This window comes from Jaculus jaculus, chromosome 5 (assembly GCF_020740685.1).
Source record: "Jaculus jaculus isolate mJacJac1 chromosome 5, mJacJac1.mat.Y.cur, whole genome shotgun sequence".
NCBI lineage: Eukaryota > Metazoa > Chordata > Mammalia > Rodentia > Dipodidae > Jaculus > Jaculus jaculus.
Window position 1 is genome coordinate 94151113 of NC_059106.1, and position 26171 is coordinate 94177283.

General features: G+C 39.3%; 1 protein-coding gene across 1 annotated transcript; it reads right to left on the minus strand.

Moving 5' to 3' along the window:
- Window positions 1-7678: 7678 nt before the first annotated feature.
- LOC101593531 (ORM1-like protein 2) lies at window positions 7679-8343 on the minus strand. Its single transcript, XM_004663200.2, has 2 exons — window positions 8163-8343; window positions 7679-8000 (listed from the first exon to the last, which is right to left on the minus strand). The coding sequence occupies exons 1-2, from the start codon at window positions 8341-8343 to the stop codon at window positions 7705-7707; spliced, it is 477 nt and encodes a 158-aa protein (XP_004663257.2). The 3' UTR covers window positions 7679-7704.
- Window positions 8344-26171: the final 17828 nt, after the last annotated feature.

Below are 26171 nucleotides of genomic sequence, written 5' to 3' on the forward strand. Positions count from 1 at the left end.
GCTCATGTGAGAGTAGTAACAGATTACCTACCTGAAGGAAAGGCCTGGAACACATTATATTTTAAAGTCCTTCAAGCTCCAACATTTCTCTATGAAAAAATATATTTGGATCATATTATTATGTCTGCTGATATACCTACTATGATATTTGATAGAAGCCATATGAATTTTTGGGAGAATGAAATGGTGGAAAGATAGGAAAGCAAATGGAAGGAAGCACGGAGAAGAAGGATTAATGAACATAAGATGAGGGGGAGAGGAAAGACATGAGTGGGGGCAACATAAAGAATTGACACTGAGCTTTATTTTGTCTATTATTTTAAAATGCCTTCAATTATGAAACAAAAACACTGTAAAAACACAGACAACTTAAATCAAGCTACTTCCAAACTAAGATGATTTATTGCCTTGTGGATTTTACACGATCAGAAATATGGACGCTGCAAGTTTACTTTGACCCAAAGGTTAATGATGTCATTGGGACTCTATTTTCTCTTCTGCAGAATTCTTTTGGCTTTGTCTTTCATTTTCTCACTTCCTTTCATGAAATAAAGTATCTGTAGCAGCTTTGAGTTTTATATACATACATTTTGCTAGTCATGAGATTGCAGAGCTAATGTCTATACAAGCCAAAAAAAATGTACTGAAAGTTGCCTGGATTTGGCTATCTCAGGTCACATTACTATCTGAATTAATAATATCTGTGGTGTACAGACTGAAAAGCATGGATGGCTTCTCCAAGTCTAGATCACATTGTTCATCCCTGGAGCTGAGCTCTATGGATTTCCAAACAGAAAATTGAGAATGTAAACATGAGTAAAGAGGAAATACAACCCAAAGAAAACAAAACCTCATTGGCACCTTGGTCATGTTTCTATGCATGGAATTCTCCATACAGTATAGCCATTGATCTGTCAGACATTGGCAGGGACCTGGGTTAAAGCAAACCTAAACTGTCTGACAAGAAGGCCCCAGGCTATGGAGAGGTAGCAGCAGCCTGAACCAAGGTCGTATCTCAGGACAGACAGACCCACAAAAGCTTCTCCCCCCATCCTTTGGAGTTGCAGTGAGCCAGGATCCTACTTCCATTCTTGGGGGTTGCAGTGAGCCTAGACCCGGGGACAAAATCTTGGACTATGAGATCTCCAGGAAGTAAGGCCACACACGCTCCAAGCATGGGATACCTGGACTTTCAGATAAGAGTGAGGCTTTTGGCCAGTTGCCTAGGAAACCATCTATTTTCAGACCCTAGATCACCTGACCCACCATTGCCTATATGCTGGAATTAATGTCCTCATAACTAGAAACATTTAAATCCACAAATCCTCTTAGGGTCCTTTCCGGCCCTCAGATGCTTATAAACCCTTTTCACTGACAATAAACGGAGAACTGTTCACAGGAACTGTCTTGGGAGTGTTTCTCTCCTCAGGAGCACATGACCTTGGTCTCCATGGTTGCCTGGGATGCCTTCCTGGAAACCGCTATCTGCTAAAGCAAAAACCCTGGAACCCATATGGATCCAGTTGCTCTCCTGCTATGCTAAAGAAAGACACAAGACGGGGACACATTCTTAAAGCAGAGGAGACAAATATGGTGGCTCCACAAATCCATCAAATTTAGTTTGTCTCTAACTGTTCACAATGCCTAGAACACTGATGTGAACAAAGTGGGTCCCGACTAATTATGAAGAAACTGAAATGCAAGAAGATCATGCGACTTGCCTGAGTCTATAAGGGGGAAATCAACAGATGCTTGGCTCAAACTCAGACTATTTCCTGAACTTGTTCTCAATCACTAGCATTTGCTTTCTATTGTATGAGTCATTCATGAGGAACTCTCTCTCTAAAGTACCTGCATTTTTTTTTTCTTGAATAAATGGAAGTTCCAGAAAAGACAAAAAGTCAGGACTTTCTTAACATGTATATATCTTTAGTGTTCACCAGTGGATAAATATAACTCTAATGTTCACCACAAGTAAAAGTAGTTTGTTTTCCTTACAGAAGACATATAGCTAACACACATTTGGCACATATGAATTCAACAATAGATACCTGAAAATGACATGAAGCTAATCATTCTTTATGATGCATAAAAATAACTAAGTCCCAAGCAAGATGATAAGAACTCTCATATTATTAATTTCTCAGTTGATAGTTATATATTTGGAGGCCACCATGTCTTATGTCTAAACTTGATCTGGGTAAGAAATACTTCTCTTAGTTCCTCAATTTGTGGCACCTATTGGCAGACTCAATTTCTATGAATGGTGATTGACTTCACTGATGAGAGTTATGTCTCTTCAACTCTACAAATGGTGTGGAAAGAACATGGTATTGGTAAATAATTTGACCTCAGTTTGCATCATATCTCTATAGATTTCTTTCTGTGTTAGCATGTACATCAGTCAAGATGTTCTTAGAGGTCATCCTAACATTTCCCCCTTTTATCACTGTAACACTTAAACAAGCTTTCATCAGCTTGGAGTTCATTAAAATATAAAGCATCAAGTTGAGATGCTCATGAATACATATGTTGTGACTTCTATTGATGCTCTGAGGGAATTCACTGCTTTGGATAGAAGGAGTTAATTCTTAGGGTCAATGGCTTGACTGGTACATTTTAGTCTAAGATTTTTGCATAGAGACAATAACTCATATGGACTCATGTCTATTAAACTGTGGTGATTTCCTCTAATACAGCATACTGTTGTCTGCCAGGGGGCTTTGGCCAAGGATTTATTAGTGACAGGCAAAGTGATGTTCAAAAGCAGGCAGTCCTCTCTCATCGATTTCCAGATATCAAAAGAAAGTTCTTTTATCCACAAAGTTCTGAATGAGCCTAGCTAAATCTGAATGATTTCTAAATGATTGTCTGTCTCCAGGATTGATTTTGGTAGACAATGCCAATCTGTTATTGAGGCAATCCCCTTGTTGTAAGAGTAATCAACTTTGAGGTATGCATCAGTATTTCAGAGGCCTAGTATGGAGTCTCTATATTCACAATGTTATCTCACTTGATAAATATTGTCAAAGGTCAAGTGGTTCTTTTTTTTTTAAGTCAGAAACTTTTTAGTGAAAAGAGCTGCATGTGGATAAAAGTTATATAACTGATCAACTTAATTCCTGCCACTTTTTCTCATTTCATCTTCCATATCAGGTGATTTATCAGGTATTAATATTTCTTTTTTGTTGCTTTATAGACCATGAACTTTCAATCCTCCTGCTCTAATTTCCAAAATGCTGGGGATATAGTCATTTACCACCTTGCTCAACTTCAATATTTTTCCCCAAGTATTTCTTTTCTTTCCCTGAATTCCTGATCATATCACCTCTTGTCTAATCTTCCATCACTTGGCTCTCTTCCTTTATCTTTATCCTCCTCAAGCATACTGTTTTCCTGGCTTCAGATGTTTCAATGGAAGGTGAAAGCAAAGAGGATAGACTTTCACAAAATATTGCTTCTTTCAAGTTACCTTCATGGGCCAAGACCTCCCCACCTCATCAGCTGACACCTGTTCACTGACACAAGAAAGGAGCACCCTACCCTCTCACACAAGAAGGGATTACTTATCCACCCTCTACAATCCTGTTCCTCATAATCATGCCAGACAGGAACCACCACAACCTGTCACTCAGCCCACACTATAGTGAGAAATGAAAAGGAACCTCTGATACCATTGCAATTTCCCTTGGAAGCTTTGCTCAAGTAACAATGGAGGTAATTATTTTCTACTTTTCATTTTGCTTCCAACAAAATAGTACATTCTGAGCTTTAAGTACTGAAGGCCCAGCAAACTCCTTAAATGCATTTTCCCAGGCAGTGTACCCCCTCAATTTTTCTAACTTATTACTTTCATCAGGGAAATTTAATCCATATGTTTCTGGTTCATTTACACTCAACTCATCAAAATGTTGTACTGTAAGAGTGATTTGATGTCATGGAAGCCTTGTGGGCTTCATTTATACATGTCTTTTCTTCGAACCAGGAAGTTAAGGCTTGCCAGAGAAAGCAGAAATCAACTCTGTTGAGGCTTTTTCTTTTTCTAAAGTGAAACTTTAGCACTTCTTACCATGTGAGAACTTCTAAGCCCCAAATTCCAGGGTTTTATTGCTCAAATGTTAGCATGTCCTCTAATACATTTTCCTTTTTTCCTTACTCTGTACCAGACAATGTGCCACCATGCTCAAATAAATGCTTGAGAAATAAAGAGTTAATTGGGCAAATGGGAATAGAGTAGGGGCAAAAAAATGCTACATGCAAGAACTAAGTCTAGAAGATGAATACATCTTCCAATTTACTGTACCCACAGGGATGAATACACCTAAATGCAGCTTATCCTGCACACATCACTTAAGTCTGTTGTGTTTGAAATGCCTTTGTTGGTCATTCTAAACCAATGCTGTTCAATGAGGAAAATCTTCTCTTATGGCCCTTCCCTTCATAGTGACCACATGCAGCAATAGACAACTTACAGTGTGGCTACTATGATTAAGAAGTTAAATTTCCAATTTTATTTAGTGTCAATGCAATTAAATTTGAATTTAAATAATCACGTTTGGCTACTGTAACATTCAATAGAACTCCAGACTCAACAAGGATGAAAGAGTCAGGGTATCTTTTTTTTTTTTAATTACCCTTAGAATGCATATAAGGACTTTTGGCTGCAACATAAGTAAATGCTTAACATTGCAAAGATTAGTTAGGGCTGGAGAAATGCCTTAGTAGTTAAGGCACTTGTCTGTGAAGCCTAAGTACTCAGGTTTGATTCCATAGTATCCACATAGGTCAGATGCATGAGGTGGCACATGCTTCTGGAGATTATTTACAGAGGCTAGAAGCTCTGGCATTCCCATTCTCTCTCTCTCTCTCTCTCTTTCTCTCCCTCTCTATGTTTCTCTCTCTCTCAAACAAAATAAATAACAAAATATTTTAAAATTATCCAATAATACTTTCTTTTTTAAAAATCTTTTAAAAAATTTATTTATTTATTTGACAGAGAAAGAGAGAGAGAGAGAATGGGCATGCCAGGGCATCCAGCTACTGCAAACAAACTCCAGATGCATGTGTCCCCTTGTGCAGCTGGCTAACATGGGTCCTGGGGAGTAGAACCTGGGTCCCTTGGCTTTTCAGGCAAGTGCCTTAACCACTTAGCAATCCCTCCAGCCCTAGAATCTTTTTTTTTTTTTTTTAATTAGAGAGACTAGAGAGAGAATTGGCATACCAGGGCCTCCAGCCACTGCAGTTGAACTCTAGACACATATACTATCTTTTACACATGTGTTTCTGGCTTATGAGGGACTTGGAGAGTTGAACATGAGTCCTTAGGCTTCACAGTCAAGTGCCTTAACTGCTAAGCTATCTCTTCAACCCTGGCAAGATTTTTTTTTTTTATTAGTTATATACACAGTGTGTATACAGCCATGTTGGTACCATCATTAGCCTTCTCCCTGTTCTCTCCCCTCTGCAGCAATCCTCCTTGTTGAGGATTGTGGGTTGTGCATTGTGGAGTTCGCCATCAGTAATGGGTAAATGTGCATGTCCCAACATGTGGCTCTAACAATATTTCTGCCCCTTCTTCCCCAAATTTCCCTGAGCCACGATAGGTTCATTTTAGGTCTACATCAGTGATGAGGTCTTGGAAGCCTCTGTGTCTCTGGATATCTGGTTTTGTAGGAGTTCAATGTTCTTTTTGTGTCTATCTCCTTCACCTTTGTGCTGGTCCCAGGTTCACCAAGAAAGCTGCATTCTTGCTCATTTCCCCAATTACTCTTGGTTTTAGAAGGTGCCCCAGTGAGGTGTGATGGGCTGATACTCTCCTCAGGATCTGCATCCATTTGAAAAAGAGAAGCAAATTCTCTAACATAAAGTGAAATCAGAACCAGTTAAATAGGATAAACATTATTTTAGAGAGAATTTAATAGGTGTAGGCCCTCTTATAGCCCATGTTTGGTAGGAACTTGATAACGAACAGCAGGTTCATGTTTTGGATGTGGTTCTGACTTGTTTCCCAGCTCCAGCTATGGGTTCCATTCCACTGAACAAATCAGCTAACCAAATCAAGAGCAGTTGGTTACCCACCATGGCTATGTGCCACTATTTCACTTGTGTGAGCATCATGTCAGGTTGTTTGCTGCTGAGTAGCTTCAACCACAAGTTGCTTGGACAGATGTTGTCAATTTTCTCCCAGTCACTCATGTAGCACCTTCTGGCACTAGAGGAGATAACTGTCTGGGGACTGACTCTCTTCCAGTTTCCAGCCAGGTTTCTCCATGTTCTTTATCAACAGCATATGGTGTCTTCAGCAGTAGGGTCTTATCACTAACCTTTGGTGGGTCTTCAAGCACTCTGACAGAAATCTGTCTTCTTTTCAAAAAACTTGTAGGTCTCTCTGATCAACAGTTCATTGTAAATGTTAGTCACATGCTGGTACTGGGAGTTATAGGCCAGCACCAAGGAAAAGAAGGAAGAAAAGGACAAGTAACATAAAAGAGATAGAGAGAAGAGGGAGCAAGAAAGAGGAGCAGGAGAAGATTAATGTCACTCTTCGTCATACCCTCTTCCAGGGCCCTATGATTCAGGTGTTCCCTCTAAGAACCCAATGAAGGTTCAATCACTTAGTCTGTCTTTTAGGATGTAGAATTTTATGCTACTATTCATATTTGGATCCAGCTTTGTGTCCCTGCTCTCACCCTTACCCTCTACCCCCCTCCCTATTGTTCAGTCCTGCCAGCATTTTGTACAGATTCAGGTTAAGAGCCACAGATGAGTGAGACCATGTGAGAATAATCTTTCTGTGATTGGGTGAGTTGGCTGAGAATGATCTATTTCAGGTTTGACCATTTTTCTTTAAATTTCATTGTGTCATTTTTCCTTACTGCTGTGTAGAATACCATTGTGTAGATATACCACATGTTGGTTATCCATTTGTCTAATGATGGGCATCTGGGTTGATTCCAGCTCTTAGCTATTATGAATTAAGCAGCTATAAACATGGTTGAGCAAATCTCTTTGAACTGGGGCATGGAGGTTTGAGGATAAATGCCCAGTAAGGGAATAACTGGGTCTCTATAGTCAACCTTTTTAGGAGTATCTGTATTGCTTTCCATAGTGGTTGTACCATCTTATATTCCCACCAACAGTGAATGAGGTTTCCTATTTTTCCAAAGCCTCACCAGCATTTGTTGTCATTAGATTTTTAATGTTTGCTATCCTTACTGGGGTAAGGTGGAATCTCATAGTTGTTTTAATTTGCATTTCCCTAATGATTAGGGATGATGAACATTTTCTTAAGTATGTGTTTGCATTTGCATTTCTTCCTCTGAGAATTTCCTGTCTAATTATTTGCCCCATTTTTTGAGTGGGTTGTTTGACTCTTTACTTTTTTGTTTGTTTGTTTGTTTTTTGTGGTTTTTTTTTTTTTTTTTTTTTTTTTTTTTTTACAGACATGAAGGCTTCTTGTTACACAGGAGAGTAGTATAACCCATAACAACATCTACCTTTTCCTGATTCAGAGATTCTTAACTCTATCAGAGCTGGCTCAGGAGCCCCCTTTTTCCAATTTCTTCTAGTCTTGGAGTTTGGGAAAGTTGGTATGATTCTCAGGCTTCCAAGATACAGATAATAGTATGGAGATGGTGACAATGTTATAGCTCTTTGTTCCAGAGCCTTCTCTCAATACCTGTGGAGGTCTCTTCAATCCATTCCTCAGTATTTGTTGATGCCAAAGAGATGAACCCCATGGAATTGGGGTAATTTAGGCAGCAGTATGCTGAGCAGTGAGGCAGTGTTGATGAGGAAACGAGCAGCATCATACTTGGTATAGAAGCTGGCTAGGAGGTAGAGTACAATAGGAGAGATGCTCAGAAATTTGCGGGAAGAGGTAAACTGGAGTCCATAGTCCATTTGTTCCCAGTGTATAAAAAGCCAAGCCTTTCCTTGGACAGAAGTCTCAAAGGGTGTCCTTTTCACAGTGTGTAAGAAGATATACATTGCCTGGGCCTCTTGCCACTGCAAATGAACTTCACATGCATGTACCACGTTATGCATCTGGTTTTACGTGGGTACTGGAGAATCAAACCCGGGATGACAGGCATTGTAAGCAAGTGCCTTTAACCACTAAACCATCTCCCAGCCCCCAAAAGTAGTTCCTTAGCTCAAGAAACTGTACAAGTTGTGGATGACATTGGTCAGGGTCCAGACAACAGGAATGCTGAAGAAGAAGGGGATGCTGAGTAGAACCATATGCAGCAGTCCTACCAAGATGGCATAAGCCAGCCAGATGCCCCGACTATTCATCACTCGAGTGTTGGGGTTTAGTTCACTGTGTGCCACCTCAACATTCATCCTACCACAGTGAGGGGTCAGGGAGGAGTCCAACTCAGTTTTCTCAGAAACCTTGATTGCTCCTTTCCCACCTGCCTTCTGAAAAGTCTAAGTCTTCTGAACTCTTGGGAATGAAAGAATTTTCTTATCCTTGTTCTTGGGGGTCTTGTTCAGCCTGCCTTCTCACCCTCTTAGTGTTTCAGAAGCCAGCAAATTCCACTCCTGTGAAGCATAGGGCACTCTGCTCTGAAATTCCCAAGCTCTAGTGTCTAGCCGGCCTATGCTCCTCTCCGTGTCCCAGTTTTGTACATCCATTTCTTTCAAGGCTGTCTTCAGTGTTCCCCTCATGGTGATTAACCTGCCACCCTTTCTGGCTGCTACTGTTTTCCCTGTTCTGTTTTTTGATTATGTTCCATTGGTCTGTAATCCTGTTTTTATGCCAGTACCATTTTGTTTTTATTACTATAGCTTTGCAATATAGCTTTAGATCAGGCATAGTGTTGCCTACAGAGGTGTTTCTTTTACTGAGGTTATGCTCAAATATCCAAGGCCTTCTGCCATTCCATATGAATTTTGAGATCATTTTCTCTATCTCTGTGAAGAAAAATGTTGGAATTTTCATTGGTATTGCATTAACTCTTTATATTGCCTTTGGTAAGTTTTCTATTTTCACAATCTTAATTCTGCCTATTGAGGAGCATGGGAAGTCTTTCCATTTTCTCAAGTCCTCCTCAATTTCTTTCTTGAGTGTTTTTATATTTTCATTGTGTAGGTCTTTCACATCCTTTGTTAATGTTATTATAAGTTATTTTTTGTTGCTACTTAAAATGGTACAATGTCACGTATTTATTTATCTGTATCTGTATAATTTGCATATAGAAAGGATACTGATTTTTTGTGCATTGATTTTGTATCCTGCTACTTTGCTGAAGGAGTTAATTACTTTAAGAATTTTGAGATGGAGGTTCTTACATCTCTTATGTATAGAATCATGCCATCTGCCAATAGGGCTAACTTAACTTTTTCCTTTAAACTTTTATCCCTTTTATTTCTTTTTCCTGTCTTATTGCTTGAGCTAGGACTTCCAGTACTATGTTGAAGAGCAGAGGTGAGAGTGGACACACCTTATTTGTTCCTGATATCAATAGGAATTCCTTCATTCTCTCCCCATTAAGTATCATTTGGGCTTTAGGAGCTTTACATATAGCCTTTATTATGTTGAGATATAAATAGTCCATGCCTATTTGCTCCATTGTGTTGATAATGAAGTGATGCTGCATTTTGTCAAAGGCCTTTTCTGTATCTATTGAAATGACCATGTGGTTTTTGTGTTTAAGCTTATTTATGTGGTATATTACATTTATAGATTTCTGTATGTTGAACCACCCCTGTGTTTCTGGGATGAAGCCTGCTTAATCAAGATGGGTAATGCTCTTTATATGTTGTTGAATTTTATTTGTGAGGATTTTGTCCAGGATCTTTGCATCTAAGCTCATCAGGGAAATAGGACTATAGTTTTCTTTTCTTGTAGCATCTCTGCCTGGCTTTGGTACCAGGGTGATACTAGCTTCATAAGAGTTGGGGAGCTTTTCTTGTTGTCCAATTGTGTGACAGTTTGAGAAAAAATGTTTTCAGTTCTTCCAGGAAGGTTTGATAGAATTCAACTGAGAAACCATGTGGTCTTGGACATTTCTTTTGGGGAGGTTTTTTTTTTTTTAATTTTTATTCATTTATTTGAGAGCAACAGACAGAGAACGAGGCAGAGAGAGAGAGAGAGAGAGAGAGAGAGAGAGAGAGAGAGAGAATGGGCGCACCAGGGCTACCAGCCACTACAAATGAACTCCAGATGCGTGCGCCCCCTTGTGCATCTGGCTAACGTGGGTCCTGGGAAATTGAGCCTCAAACTGGGGTCCTTAGGCTTCACAGGCAAGCGCTTAACCGCTAAGCCATCTCTCCAGCCCCCAAGGTTTTTGATTAGTTTTTCATTCTCTATGGATGTGATAGGTTTATTTTGGAGATTAATCTGCTGTGAGATTAGCTTTGGTAGGTGGTATGAGTCTAGGAATTCATCCATTTCCTCCATATTTTCCAGTTTGATGGAGTAGCAGTTTTTGAAATAAGTCCTGATGATTCTCTCAATTTCACTTTGTTGTGATCTCTCCTTTTTCATTTCTAATTTTGTTAATTTGAAATATCTCCTTTTTTCTATTTAATTGGTCAAATTGGCTAGGGATTTTTCAATCTTGCTTATTTTTTCAAAAAGCCAAGTCTTTGTTTCATCAATTTTCTTAGCTGTTTTCTTAGTTTCCAATTCATTAATTTCTGCTCTGATCTTAATTATTTCTTTTTGTCTGGAGCTTTTATTTATTTATTTATTTATTTATTTTTTCTTCTTGCATTTCCAGTGCCTTTAGGTAGATGGTTAGGTTATCAATTTGTGATTTCTCTGTCTTTGTTATGAAGGCATATAGTTCTGTGATCTCCACCCCCCAGGGACCACCTTCATTGTGTCCCATAAGTTTTGGTACAATGTGTTCTCATCATCATTCATTTCTACAAAGTTTGCATTTTCCTTTTTTATTTCATTCACTAACCATTTATTGTTTAAAATTGTGTTGCTCAATTTCCAGGAGCTGGTGGGTTTCTGGTGCATCTTTTGTTGCTAATTTCTAACAATACAGCAGTGTGATCTGCAGGAAATTATCTCGATCTTCCTAAGTATTTGGAGATAGGCTTTATGACCCAGTATATGATCTATTTTAGAGAAGGTTCCATGGGCTACTGAGGAGAAAGTGTAGCCTGTGGATTTGGGGTAGAATGTTCTGGAAGTGTCTGTTAGGTCTAATTGACATATGGTTTTGTTGAGCTCTCTCACTTCCCTATTAATTTTCTGTTTGTATGCTCTATCTATTGCTGATAGTATTGAAGTTCCCAAATATGTTGGTGTTGTTAGTTACTTCTGTTTTGTTGTCAAGCAGGTTTTGTTTTATGAATTGTGGTGCATCCATGTTTTGTGCATAAAAAATGGATGATTGTGAAATCCTCTTGTTGGATCATTCTCTTGATAAGTAAAAAGTGGCCTTCCTTGCCTGTTTTGTTTACTTTTGGTTTGAAGACTATTTTATCCAATATTAGTATAGCTATGCCTTCATGTTTCTTTTTTATTAGCATTTTCCATGATTATAAAAAAATATCCCATGTTAATTCCCTCCCTTCCACCCCACACTTTCTCCTTTGAAATTCCATTCTTCATCATATTATCTCCCCATCACAACCATTGTACTTACATATATACAATATCAACCTATTAAGTATCCTCCTCCCTTCCTTTCTCCCCTTTATGTCTCCTTTTTAACTTACTGGCCTCTGCTACTCAGTAATTTCATTCTCACGCAGAAGCCCAGTCATCTGTAGCTAGGATCCACATATGAGAGAGAACATGTGGCGTTTGGCTTTCTGGGCCTGGGTTACCTCACTTAGTGTAATCCTTTCCAGGTCCATCCATCTTTCTGCAAATTTCATAACTTCATTTTTCTTTACTGCTGAGTAGAACTCCATTTTATAAATGTGCCACATCGTCATTATCCACTCATCAGCTGAGGGACATCTAGGCTGGTTCCATTTCCCAGCTATTCTAAATTGAGCAGCAATGAACATGGTTGAGCACGTACTTCTAAGGAAATGAGATGAGTCCTTAGGATATATGCCTAGGAGTGCTATAGATGGGTAGAAGTATTCCTCTTTTTCCACATCCCACCAACAGTTATGATCATTTGTTTTCATGATGGCGGCCAATCTGACAGGAGTGAGACGGAATCTCAATGTAGTTTTAATCTGCATTTCCCTGATGACTAGGGATGTAGAACATTTTTTTTAGAAACTTATATGCCATTCATATTTCTTCCTTTGAGAATGCTCTATTTAGCTCCATAGCCCATTTTATGATTGGCTTGTTTGATTCCTTATTATTTAACGTTTTGAGTTCTTTGTATATTCTAGATATTAATCCTTTATGAGATATATAGCTGGTGAAGATGTTTTCCCATTCTGTAGGTTGCCTCTTTGCTTTTTTCACTGTGTCCTTTGCAGAGCAAAATCTTTGTAATTTCATGAGGTCCCAGTGATTAATCTGTGGTTTTATTGCCTGAGCAATTGGGGTTGTATTCAGAAAGTCTTTGCCAAGACCAATATGTTGGAGGGTTTCCCCTACTTTTTCCTCTAGCAGTTTTAGAGTTTCAGGTCTGATGTTAAGGTCTTTAATCCATTTGGACTTAATTCTTGTGCATGGCAAGAGAGAAGAATCTATTTTCATCCTTCTGCAGATATATATCAAGTTTTCCCAACACCATTTGCTGAACAGGCTGTCTTTTCTCCAATGAGTATTTTGGGCATTTTTATCGAATATCAGGTGGCTATAGCTACTTGGGCTTACATCTGGGTCCTCTATTCTGTTCCACTGATCTACATGTCTGTTTTTGTGCCAGTACCATGCTGTTTTTGTTACTATGGCTCTGTAGTATAGGTTAAAATCAGATATGTTGATACCATCAGCCTTATTTTTGATGCTCAGTATTATTTCAGATATTCGAGGTTTTTGTGATTCCAAATGAATTTTTGGATTGTTCTTTTTCTAATTCCATGAAGAATGTCTTTTGAATTTTGATAGGGATTGCATTAAATGTGTAGATTGCTTTTGGTAAGATTGCCATTTTTACAATATTGATTCTTCCAATTCAGGAACAAGGGATGTTTCTCCACATTGTAATGTCTTCTGCAAATTCTCACTTGAGTTTTAAAGTTCTCATTATAGAGATTCTTTACTTCATTGGTTAGGTTTATTCCAAGGTACTTTATTTATTTATTTTTTTGATGCAATTATGAATGGTAATGATTCTCTGATTTCATCCTCTGTGTGTTTGTTGTTAGCATATATGAAGGCTACTTATTTCTGTGTATATATTTTATATCCTGTGACATGGCTGTAGGTTTTGATCAGCTCTAACAGTTTGCTAGTAGAGTCTTTAGGGTCCTTTATGTATAGAATCATGTCTTCTGCAAATAATGATAACTTGATCTCTTCCTTTCCAATTTGTATCCCTTTTATGTGTGTCTCTTGCCTTATTGCTATGGCTAAGACTTCCAAAACTATATTAAATAGAAGTGGGGACAGTGGAAACCCTTGTCTTGTTCCTGATTTTAGTGGAAAAGTCTCCAGATTTTCCCCATTTAGTAATATGTTGGCTGTAGGCTTGTCATAAATAGCCTTTATTATATTGAGGTATGTTCCTTTTTTCCCCGTCTCTGTAGACTTTTATCATGAAGGGATGTTGGATTTTGTCAAATGCTTTCTCTGCATCCAATGAGATGAGCATGTGAGTTTTGGCCTTCAACCTGTTTATATAGTGTATTACATTTATAGATTTGCGTATATTGAACCATCCCTGCATCTCTGGGATAAAGCCTACTTGGTCAAGGTGAATGATCTTTTTGATATACTCTTGTATTCTGTTTGCCAATATTTTGTTGAGAATTTTTGCATCTATGTTCATGAGGGAGATTGGTCTGTAATTTTCTTTTTTTCTTCTATCTTTGCCTGGTTTTGGTATCATGGTGATGTTGTTGATCATGGTGAACCTCATAGAAGGAGCTTGGTAGAATTCCTTCTTTTTCTATTTCCTGGAAAAGCTTAAGAAGCAATGGTGTTAGCTCTTCCTTAAAGGTCTGGTAAAATTCAGCAGTGAATCCAACTGGGCCTGGGCTTTTTTTAGTTGGGAGATTATTGATAACTGTTGGGATCTCCATGTTTGTTATAGGTTTATTTAAGTGATTAATCTCATTTTGATTTAATTTAGGCAGGTCATATAAATCAAGGAAAGCATCCATTTCTTTCAGATTTTCATACTTTGTAGAGTATATGCTTTTATAGAATGTACTTATGATTTTTTGTATTTCTCTGGAATCTGTTGTGATACTACCTTTTTCATCTCTGATTTTATTAATTTGTGTCTCTTCTCTCTCTCTTTTGGTCAGATTTGCTAAGGGTTTTGTCACGAGCACCTCGACCAGCAAGAATGACACGACCCGAGAGCTCTTCTTTAAGCAGTTTATTCAGGAACCTTGAACAATCTTCTGACCCCGGGGAGAGCCAACCCACAAGCTAAGTAGTCCTGCGCTAGCCAATCCTAGTGAGCCACATGGCCAATGCAGATAGGTCCACGATTAAGGAAGCAGAATTAGTTAAGCAGCCTCAGCCAAATAAGGACTTGTTCATCCCAGAGAGTGCTCGCTATCGGGCTAGCGGAAGGCAGAAGCCGACGCCATCTTTAGGGCATGGCACATCGCAGATCTCCACAGGGTTTATCAATCTTGTTTATCCTTTCAAAGAACCTACTCTTATTTTCAATAATTCTTTGGACTTTTTTTTTTGTTGTTTCTATTTCATTAATTTCTGCCCTAATCTTTATTATTTCTTCCCACCTCCTGATTTTCGGTTTGCCTTGTTCTTCTTTTTCCAAGGCTCTAAGGCTTTAAGGTGAAGCATTAGGTCATTTACTTGTGACCTTTCTAATTTGTTAATATAGGCACTTAAGGCTATAAATCTCTTAGAACTGCCTTCATTGTGTCCCAGAGATTTTGATATGTTGTGTTCTCATCATCGTTTGACTCTATAAATTTTTTTGATTTCCTTCTTGATTTCTTCATTGACCCATTCATCATTTAGTAGTGTATTGTTTAGTTTCCATGATTTTGTGTATGCTCTATAGCCTTTCTTGCTACTGATTTGTAGTTTAATTCCATTGTGGTCAGAGAGAATGCAAGGAATTATTTCAATTTTCCTGAATTTGTTAAGATTTGCTTTGTGTCCTAATATATGGTCTATTTTAGAGAATGTTCCATGTGCTGCTGATAAGAATGTATATTCTTCAGCCTTTGGATGAAATGTCCTGTATATATCTGTGAGGTCCATTCCTTCTATGACCTCATTTATTCCAGATGCCTCTCTGTTTATTTTTTCCTGGGATGACCTGTCCATTGATGAGAGTGGGGTGTAAAAGTCACCCACCACCACTGTGTTTGGTGTTATCTGTGACCTTAGTTCTAATAGTGTTTGTTTGATTAAATTGGGAGCCCCCATGTTAGGTGCATATATGTTTAGAATTGTAATGTCCTCCTGTTGGAGGGTGCCCTTAATCAATATAAAGTGACATTCCTTATCTTTCTTGACTAACGTTGGACTGAAGTCTACCTTGTCAGATATTAGGATAGCAACCCCTGCATGTTTTCTAGGCTCATTTGCTTGAAATACCGTCTTCCAACCTTTCACCCTAAGATAATGTCTATCCTTTGTAGAATGGTGAGCTTCTTGGAGACAACAAATTTTAGGATCTTGCTTTTTAACCCAGTCTGCAAACCTATGTCTTTCATTGGGGCATTGAGGCCATTGATATTAAGAGATATTATTGAAAGGTGTTTATTTATGTTTGCCATTTTTTTTGTGTTTGGTTCTGGTTCTACCTATGCTCTCTTGTGTTAACTAGTATTTGAGTATTGCTTGTTTTTTCTATGTTCCTTATACATGTGCTTTTTCTTTTCTTCAGCATGGAGGATTCTATCAAGTATTTTCTGTAGAGCTGGTTTTGTCTTCAAATACTCCTTTAACCTGCTTTTGTCATGGAATGTCTTTATTTCTCCATTTATTTGAATGGATAACTTTTCAGGATAAAGTAACCTTGGTTGACAGTTGTTATCTTTCAGAACTTGGAATATATCACTCCATGCTCTTCTGGCTTTAAAAGTTTGTGTTGAATAATCTGCTGTAATCCTGATGGGCTTGCTTTTGTAGGTAACTTGGTTTTTCTCTCTATCTGCTTTCAATATTTTTTCTTTGGTGTGTGTGTTTGGAAGTTGATTAAAATATGGCAAGGAGAGGTTCTTTCTAGGTTTTGTCTGGCTGGTGTTCTAAAGGCTTCCTGTATCTGCATTGGCACCTCTTTTCCAATTTGGCGGAAATTTTCTTCTATGATTTTGTTGAAGATGCCTACTATGCCTTTGGAGTTGAATTCTTCTTCTACTATGTCCTGAATTCTTATATTGGATCTTTTCATAGTGTCCCAAATATCTTGAAATTACCACTCATTCTTTTCTATAACTTTGTCTTTTTCTTTGTTGGCCTGTATTAGATCTGCCACCTGGTCTTCTAGCTTAGATATTCTGTCCTCTCCTCCATCCATTCTACTGGTGAGATTTTCTACAGAGTTTTTTATTTCATTAACTGTGTTCTTCATTGCTAGTAATTCTGACTGGTTTTTCTTTATTATTTCTATTTCCTTATTTATGTCTTGTATTGCCTTCTTTATTTCATTAAATTGGTGTCCTGCATCTTCTTTGATTCCTTTGATTTCCTCTTTGAGTTCCTGTTTGACTCCTTTGATTTGTTCTCTGACTTCTTTGAACATACTTACTATCATTCCTTTGAAATCTTTCTCAGGCATTTCCTCTATCTCGTTCTCACTGGAGGTCATTTTTGATGCATTACTAATTTTAGGTGGATTTATATCCTCTTGGTTTTTAGTGTTTCTTGTGTTATAATGTATATATTTTTGCATCTTGAATTAAGTTAAAGCTTGGATTTTCTAGCTAGCTGGGTATTCTTAGCTGTATTAATTGATTTGATGTTATAAATTTTCAGGGTAGGAGCTTAAGGTGTTAGGTGTGGCTCTTAAGACTCTCAGAGTATCTACAAAGGTGCTCCTAGTGGTTGAGTTTCCTTGCTATGGGAGTATTCGTGTAGGCTGTGTGGAATAAAATACAGGTAGATTCTAAAAGTTAACTAAACACTGTACTGATTCAATCAAAAACAGCGCCAAGTATGTTTGCCAGAGCAGTTATTATAACAACCAGATCCCCTATCAACATAGAGGTTAAGATTTCTGATCTGTTGAGGGATCCAAGTCAGCTTTGTTCAAGTGAGACCCTTCCCTGGTGCAATCCCAGTTACCTTGGATAATTATGGTCTCAGTCAAGTTGCTGCCTGGGTTGTCAGGCTGCTGATATGATGTCTGGAGCTGGGCACTGGCTTTTCCTGCAGGGCAAACTAAGCCTGGCAACTATGGCCCTGCAGATCAGCAGCCCTGCTGCTGGAACTGCTGCTGCTAAAGCAGCCTCTGCTGGGTCTGTCAGCAGCTGAAGCTGCTGCTGCTGGGCCCACCACTGCTGCTGCCTCTGCTGCTGCTGTATCTTCCACTTCTGGAGCCTCTGCTGCTGCTGAAGCTGCTGCTGCTGGGTCCACTGCCACTGCTGCCACTGAAGCTGTTGCTGCTGAGTCTGGTGCTGCTGCTGCTACTGTCTGCTGCTGCTGGCTCTGCTGCTGGGGCCACTGTTACCGGTGCCAGAGGCGCTGATGTTGCTTCCGGACTCTGCTCCTTCTTGGGTCCCGCTGCCGTCCCAAGTTGGCATGGCCGGGTCCTGGGATGCTGCTCTGTTTGCTGGGGTTGGGCTCAGGCGTTGGGTGAGGGGAGGGATCCGCAGCTGCTCTGGTTCTCTGGCTGTTCCACGTGTTCTTCTACCTTGTTGTCTGCTCCTCTGTTGCTCACTGCCACTCTACCCTGAGTTGCGGAGAGCGCCAGTGTGAGTGGAAGCACCCCCCCCACCTGGCTTTTCCTGCAGCTGGAGCCAAGCCTGGCAGCTTTCTGGTGTGCCGCCACCACTGCTGTTGGCAGAGCTGCTGGGGCCGCTTCTGCCGGCCTGTGTGGGCTCTGGATGCTCTGGATCTCTTCTACTTCTCCGCTGCTGCTTCAATTTCCTATATACCTCACTTTTTGTAAAAGTGTGTATTTTGTTGAGTTTTTTTGGTCTTTTCCCCCCCCAGCTGCTTTGGCATGGTACATACGCTGCCATCTAAACCAGAAGTCTCTGCCTTTGTGTTTCTTATTTCTATTTGCTTGGAATATCATTTTCCACCCTTTCACCCCAAGGAGGTGTCTTTAGTGGTATGGTGGGTTTCTTTAAGACAGCAGATTGAGGGGTCTAATTTTCTTATCCACCCTGTTAGCTTATTTATCTTGATGGGTGAATTAAGGCTATTAATATTTATGGTAACAACTGTGAGGTGAGGTTTGATTTAATCCCTGCCATATTAGGTGCATTATGTGGTTTGGTGTGTTCTTGGATTTTGTGGGCTTTTTTTTTTTTCCTGCTCTGAGTTTGGTTTTTTTGATCTGCTTCTTGAAGGCATTTGATATTGGTTATTTGATTTCTGTGTGGAGAATTCCATGAAGTATTCTCTGCAGGTTTGGCTTTTTGTTCTTATGTTGTAAAGCAGAGCTTTATCATGGAAAATTTTGCTTTCACCATCTATTATGAGGGCTACATTTGCTGGATGGAGTAGTTTGGCTTGTAAACCCTAGGTTCTTAGACTTGCCATGTTTCATGCCAGGCCCTTCTGGCTTTCAGGTGTCCATTCAGAAGTCTGAAATAATTCTGTTTGGGTTATCTTTATTTGTAATGTGTTGTTTCTCCCTACCTGCTCTTTGGTATCAATGTTTAGGTTCTTAATGATAATATGTCTTGGAGAATTTTTCCTTTGGTCCAATGTGTTTGGAGTTCTGTTAGCTTCTTGTCACTTGATGGGACTTTCTTTTGAGAGAGTGGGGAAGTTTTCTTCAATAATTTTGTTGAATAAGTTCTCCATGCCTTTGGTCTGAATTTCTCCCCTTTCTAGTATTGGTTCCTTAGTTCATTTCTTCATTTTGGGGTTCTGATCCTATTGTTTCTTCCATATTTTGATTCGAGACATCCATTATGGGACTGAGCAATCTAGCTGGATTTACTTGTATCTGATTTTTTTGTGCTATTTCTTTTTCTCTGTGGTCTGCTTCAGAAAGCCTAGTTCTTGGGAAACTACCCTGCTGGCCAAGGTTGGGGGAGCAGCAGTGAATGGGAGAGGTGATCACCCACGGAATTCAGAAGGGCTAGAGTGGAGACACTAGCCTTGTCTGTGTTTGGTGGTGGGATGGGGTAGTGGAGATTGAGATGGCCACTGTGCACTGGGCTCAGATGGACTGGGCAGGAATGGTGACTGGGCCATCCAGAGTCCATGGGGGTCAGCAAGGCTGGATGGTAAATGCGACTGGTCTGCCCAATCACGTGCAAGGTACATCAAGACTGGGCAGGAACCACTATCTTGCACATGGGAAGATACAGCAAGGTTGGCAAGTGCCTGTGAGGGGATCAGCAAGGCTGGGGGTAGGGGCCATGTCAACAGGAACCCTAGTGGGACAGCAAGACTGGGTGGGAACAGTGGGATGCTGATCTCATTGGTGGAGCTCTGCCAAGTGGTGGGAAAACCTAGGGAGGAGGACCTAGCCTGCTACCTTGGGTCCACTTGGCCTCCAGTTAGTGCAGGAGGGACCTCCTACTGGGACTGCAGCTAGGATAGCTGCTTGAGGGGATGGGGGGACTGGTGGGCTACTGGAGAGTGTGGGAATCAGTAGATTCCCTATTTTGCTGTCCATACCTTCTCACTGGAAATCTACCAGAATCAGAAAACCCCTAAACAAACTGTCCCCCAACCTTAAAGGTCTTGCCTTTTCTTCCCCTTGAGGTGAGGTGAGGTTAGGTGGATGCCATCTTGACTGGACATCCCCAATAATACTTCTTAATAAGGGTGAGAAAACCTAACTAAATTAGCAACATTTATGACAATGCAACAAAACCAATTCAAAGTTTCAGTACTTGTTATTTAATAATAGAGTATTCTTCTCCTAAAAAAAAAAAAAACTCACCTATGTATTACATAGAAAGCAAACTTTTTACAGCTTTATGTCAGGAAGGATTGAACTTGAACGAAAATGGGCTTTGGGGGAAGTTATAGGTCATAGTGTTCTTTGTATTGCAACTCTATAGCTCATTGTTGAAGGAGTTTTGCTGTATTGGAGGAAGATGAATGATTCATCACTAATCATGTGAACTTAATTTTCAGATCCAATAGATGAGCTTTTTCTAGATGCTTGACTGTAAGGTAATAATGCCATGTCTTACTGATGATCTAAAGCCTATCATATGAAGGCCCAGTCTTAAAAAGAAAGAAAGAAAGAAAGAAAGAAAGAAAGAAAGAAAGAAAGAAAGAAAGAAAGAAAGAAAGAAAAGCTATTGCTGTATCTTCTTGTCCTCTTGCTGAATCTTATGTCATCCTGTTATTCACCACCATCTGTAAAAAGAAGATTCTTTAAATGTAGGGCTTAGTACTGGGAAAGTCAGTTCTATCACACCCAAAGGGCTTAGGGAATACTGCAAAACCTGTGAAAAGAATGAGTGCTGCTCACTGCTAACCAGAGAAGTTTCTTTATAGAGGTGGTAGTAGACACCAAGGAGACACAAAACTTCTCAAATCAGGAAACAGGCTTTCAAGAACTCAACACCAAATGAGATATCTACCACACCCTCCAAGGCTCAGGGAACATATGGAAGACAGGGTGGAAATAATGTAAGAGATACCATGTAAGATGATGTAAGAGAGAAGGAGCACTTTAGGGCACTGTCTTTCTGACATGACCTGACTAGCGATCTCACAATCCCATCAGGATTTTTCCATGAAGGAAAGAGGAGGACAAAAGAAATAAGACAACAAAATAGAAGGACTGACTGTCTGTAAAGAGGAGGATCCACAGGGAGATGGGAGAGAGGGGGCAAAAGAGAATGATGGGATGAGAATATGGTCAAATTATAGTATGTTCATATATAAAAGTTCTCTGTAAAATGAACTATTGTTCTATCTCACATAAGGATCCTTTATAAGAGGCATATACATAGGACAAAATTAGCCCTATTGCATGACTTGTAGCTAGAGTGAGAAATGAAAAATAGAATTCCTATATTTTCATCTTAAGACATTTTTACATCAATCATTAAAAGTTAATAACTATTGAAGCATCTTAATCTCCCACAGGGAATGTCTCATACTCCACTTAGAAAGTTAACTTTCCCTTTTTATCTATGTTATATTTCTGACCAAATTATGAAAAAGCTGCTGACTTTTTTTTTACTGGTAAATATTTGGAAAAATCTCAAAATCATTCATTAGGAAAATCAAAGGTTATTTGAGCAATGCTTTAGGATGTTAAAAAATTACATTTATCCCTGACTCACTGAGGTCCATGAGTCACCTACTTCACATTAATTAACTAATTAACTATCTCTTGAGATCCTATCCTATGCAAAGCATATGACGAAAGAGTTATTTTATGTCCCTGAACTTTACTCATTCATCTATCTACTAAATCTATTTATTAATTCTATTCTGACTCATGAAATCATAGAATACTCAAGGGTTAATGTAGGACTTGATCATTAGTCTCACTAGATTAGAAGACTCACAATCAATGTTTTATCTGGTTATGTCAAAGGACCTATAGGCAACTTTTTTTTTTTTTTTTAATGATGCCTGGAAAGATTCCCTGTCATTCAGCACAGTTCACTTTTCATTTCTTTCTAAACAATATACATGGAGATCCAGTGACTGAAATGCTACACTGTACCTGCTTGCTTTCCTTGTGGGGTCCCTATGAGAGAGGCTGTGAATTAAAAATGTTTCAAAGAGGTTATATGTTGTACAATTCATACCCTTTGTTAGAAAACTTCCAAAAGGTATGACCTCACATTACTGGTGAATACTGCATAGCAAATTCCTCTGACTTGAAATATCCCTTCCTGAAGGGAGTAGACACTCAAGAGACAAGTCCAGGAGTACTGAATTGTAAACAACTCCCCAAACAAAACCAGTAATCAACATTGGAGAGGAAGATTACCCAATGCTGTGTAGCAATTTCCTCTGAATTAAAACATTCCCTTTTGAGAGGAGGGGGAAGTCAAGAGGTCAAAAAGTCTGGGAGAACTAAAACTTAAAAGACCCCTCCCTAAGGTTATATGAAGGGTCAACAATGGCTGAGAGAGGGGAAGAAGAGGCTCTCCCACCTGCCCTGTGGAAATGCTTACCTGTCAGGTAGTGTGCTGTAGGTTGAGTGGCTGAGCTCCCTGCAGGTTATGCAGTGAACTCCAGAGATGCCTTCAGCGAGTCATCTCCTATGTTGCTGTGGACATTTCCATGATGCAGCTGCCTTTGAGTCCCCCATGCTCCTGTAAGCAAGCCCTCACCCTGCTCTGTCAGTAACCCCAACAAACTCATTGGTTCACTAGAACTGGTTTTGGTACAATTGTACTTTGTTCTGTCACTTGAGTCCTAGCTGGGGTGAAGAGATATATGTACAGTGGAGGGAGAAACTTTTCTGGGACAGTGAACTTTGAGAAGTTATTTGAAATATAACAAGAAAATGATAGTGGATGTTCTACATAGACCTCCACCCATTTCTAAGAATGTTTTGTGGATGGTCCTATTTTATCTTTCACTCTAGATACTAGCTTTTGTAACTCTAGTAACTAGAATTTTGTAATTCTAGGGACTAGATTTTGTGTGAAACTCTAGGTACTATATTTTGGACATTTTCAAGTCAAGTTTGTCATTGGCACTGGAACTGGTATTCAGTGAATGCTATGCAACTATGTAGCAGACACTGCTCTGCTTCACTGATATTTGTTTCTTAAATCAACTCTTAAATTCCTTTGAAGTAGTTATGATCTGTTCATCTCAGTTTTTCATAAAAACTGAACTTCACAGAAGTTACATGGACCAGATCCTATCACTCAGGAGGGCCACAGCGGAATGGGGGCAGGGAGGAGGAAAAAGATGGTACCAACAAATGATGTATCCATACAAAATATGTTCTTAATTTAAAAAAGAGAATATAATTTAATAGTCATTCTTTAGTCCTGTCAAGGGCTAAACAAATGTGTTCAATCTCTCCTCTATTCTGCTATATCTTGAGCTCAATAAGAAGTCTTCATAATAGGAAATCAAATGGGGGGATGATTTTGAGATATTAGGTCAAGAGAAGCAATTCTCAGGAAATCTGTAGTTCTATAAAACAAATACTAAATTATACATAAGTACCAATACTACTGATGTAAATATTATTTGAATGCTAGTTGAGATTGAAGGAGCACACATAGGGCATAGGTTGGCAACCTAGAGCACTGCTTGGCTTGAATAGCAGACATACTCCTTCTCCTGCACAACACACATAGCAACCTGTTGAGAGCCTGTGACCCTAACCTGTTATGAGATATAGGTACACCTTGTTCTGCACAATGGACTAGTTTTCTTCTCCACTCAGTGACTATTACTCATCATAAGCACCAATTTACATATGTTGTGAGACAGATCCAGGATCAGAATAGCAGAGGCCATCCATACTAGACTGGTTTTGGTGCATTACAGTAAGGCAAACTGTGTTCTCTAAGTGAATTTTAAGGGAGAAAACCCCTGTTTACTATCTTATGCCTATGTATAACTAGGCATGTGCATGATTAAATTTGTATGCATCATAAAAGGAATATGCACAGCAGAAAAAGAAGTGGTATAAATCCAAACCTGTCACTCAAATCAAAGTGCAATCCAAACTATAACCTTAGCAATTGATCCATCCTGCCCCAAAAAACTCTACAGAGAAGCCCCATACCATTTCATGGGACCTTTGAGTACTCTCCATTTGAAGGGCATACTGCTTCTTTGGCAGTATATTCTAACCTTTACTATCACTTTGCTTTTTAAAAAGTGCCTTACAACTTAATTACTTGTATGTACCTTTCATGAATTCTTTAAGTAATATGCCAAGAGCCTAGAAACAGCAAGAGACCATGAGTAACAACGTAACATGCACAGAACTGTTTGTGTGTTATAATGTCATAATAGAGGCTGGGGAAATGGCTTAGTGGGTGAAGTATGTGGTGCTCAAGCTGGAGTTCAGATCCACAGATCTCATGTGAACAGAGTCTGAAGTTGTGGCTGGCTTCTGTAATTATATCATACTAACAGTAAGGTAGAAATGGAGATAGGAAAGTTTCCCTAGTGCTGGTGGACCACCTAGCCTGGTAAGTGCAGCAAAAACCAACAAAAATGAGAACAAGAGCCTGACTCAAATGAAGTGTAAGGCAAGGACAGACAGCCAAAGTTGTCATCTGTCATCTACATGTATATCTCAACATGAATGCCCCCCACACTCAACATACCTAAACACTCACATAATGAATACACCCACAATCACATCACACACACATACGCAATCTCCATAGTCATACACTTAGACTTACTATTATTTTTCTTTGGCAGGTGTTTGTTTATGTCTGTAGGCATATATAATGTGTGTGTTGAGTATACAAGTTTATGTAGATGTGCACATCCCATGTACATGTGTGTTGATGCCAAAGGAGGATATTAAGTTCTTCTCTAACACTCTTCCACTATATTTAATTGAGATAAGCTCATGCTATGTTTTGGTTAGATTGGCTGACCGGTAAACCCCAGAAATTCTCTTGTCTACTACTCCCAGCACTATACTTACAGACCTGTGTGGCCATACCTAGCTTTTTAAGTAGGGGGTGGAGTTCAAACTTAGGTTCCCAAGATTGAACAACAAGTGCTTTTATCCACTGTGTCATTTCCTCAGCCCCTTAATATGTTGTTATTACTGAGCATAACAGGAGGTAGGTATTAATAAGAAGCAAAAACAACTGACAAAATTCTAAAATAATGACTAAAATCACTGTTTACTATATGTGGCTTATAACACTTTGTCACTGTTCTGTCTGAGAAGGACCAAGAATGAGTCACTCAAGAGGCTGGCAGGATACAATGTTCTCAGCATCCTCCTGTACTGCCTAAAAATCACATTTGGGAATACCTTCAATAAGGTCTAAAAGTGTATGAATCTGATATTTTTTGCACTAAGAGTATATTTACTTCATCCCCTTAACAAATATCCAAGTTGGCACTTCAACTGTAATTTGGATATAGCCTTTCACACGTGTATCTCTTTACAGAATCCATCATTCACCAAGAGTCCCGAATCACTTCTCCTAGATGGAGGAAAAATTAAAAAAAAAATGTAGCCATGGAGCAAGCTCCTGACTCAGCAAAGAATAAATATCTCTTAGACCCCTAGCTTCTTTTCAGGAGTGCAATATGACACTGGGATGGAAAAGAAACTTCCAGACAGTGGATGAAAGATCAGCCTGATTTAGCATCACTACTTGTACACCCAGTAAAGATCTCAGGGCCTGAGCCACACATCAGAAGATCCAATCGAGGTCATCACAGTCTAGGTTTGAAGTTTAATGCTAAGAACCTACTGGCACCAAGTAACCATTTCCTACAGAACTGATGGAAAGTGTGTAGTAATGGACATTCATCCATTCCAGAGGTCAATAATTTTGGAATAGGGAGTTCGCATCAGCAAGTGAGATATAAAATATCTCACCAAAGAATGTCAGAGCCACACATAGGGTCATGATATACAGAGACATGGCCTCCTACCCAGAACTGGTGACTAATTCCACAATGCACGACCCATATTCCCCAACTAGGAGGGTCTCTGCGGAGGTGGAGAGGACAGAGAGGAGGCTAACAATGGTACCAACTTGACTGTATTCACTGAGTACAAAACTAATAAAAATGTTAAATTTCTATTCATGAAAGCATTTGTTTTTAATATCCTGTAAAATATATCTATATATCACCTTCAATTGTGAAGAATAACACAGTAGAAAAACCTCTGGACAATATATCTCTTGCCACCAGGTTGCTCATCAAATATAGCACACTTCCACAGGCAACCACAGGAGAGTACAACATCATGATGCTTAGGTCATCTCAGAGCTTCCAGGCAGGACCAAAATGAAAAGCTGTGGCAATCACTGCACCCACAAAGGCTTTGTTCTTTGGGATTTCTGACATGTTA

What these genes read in the sequence shown, in the direction of transcription:
- LOC101593531 (XM_004663200.2), bottom strand. Translation starts at nt 8,343, where the DNA reads ATGAATGTTGAGGTGGCACACAGTGAACTAAACCCCAACACTCGAGTG. An exon ending in TGTCATCCACAACTTGTACA is followed by an intron (nt 8,001 to 8,162) that starts GTTTCTTGAGCT and finishes TGCAGTGGCAAG; the next exon opens with AGGCCCAGGCAATGTATATC.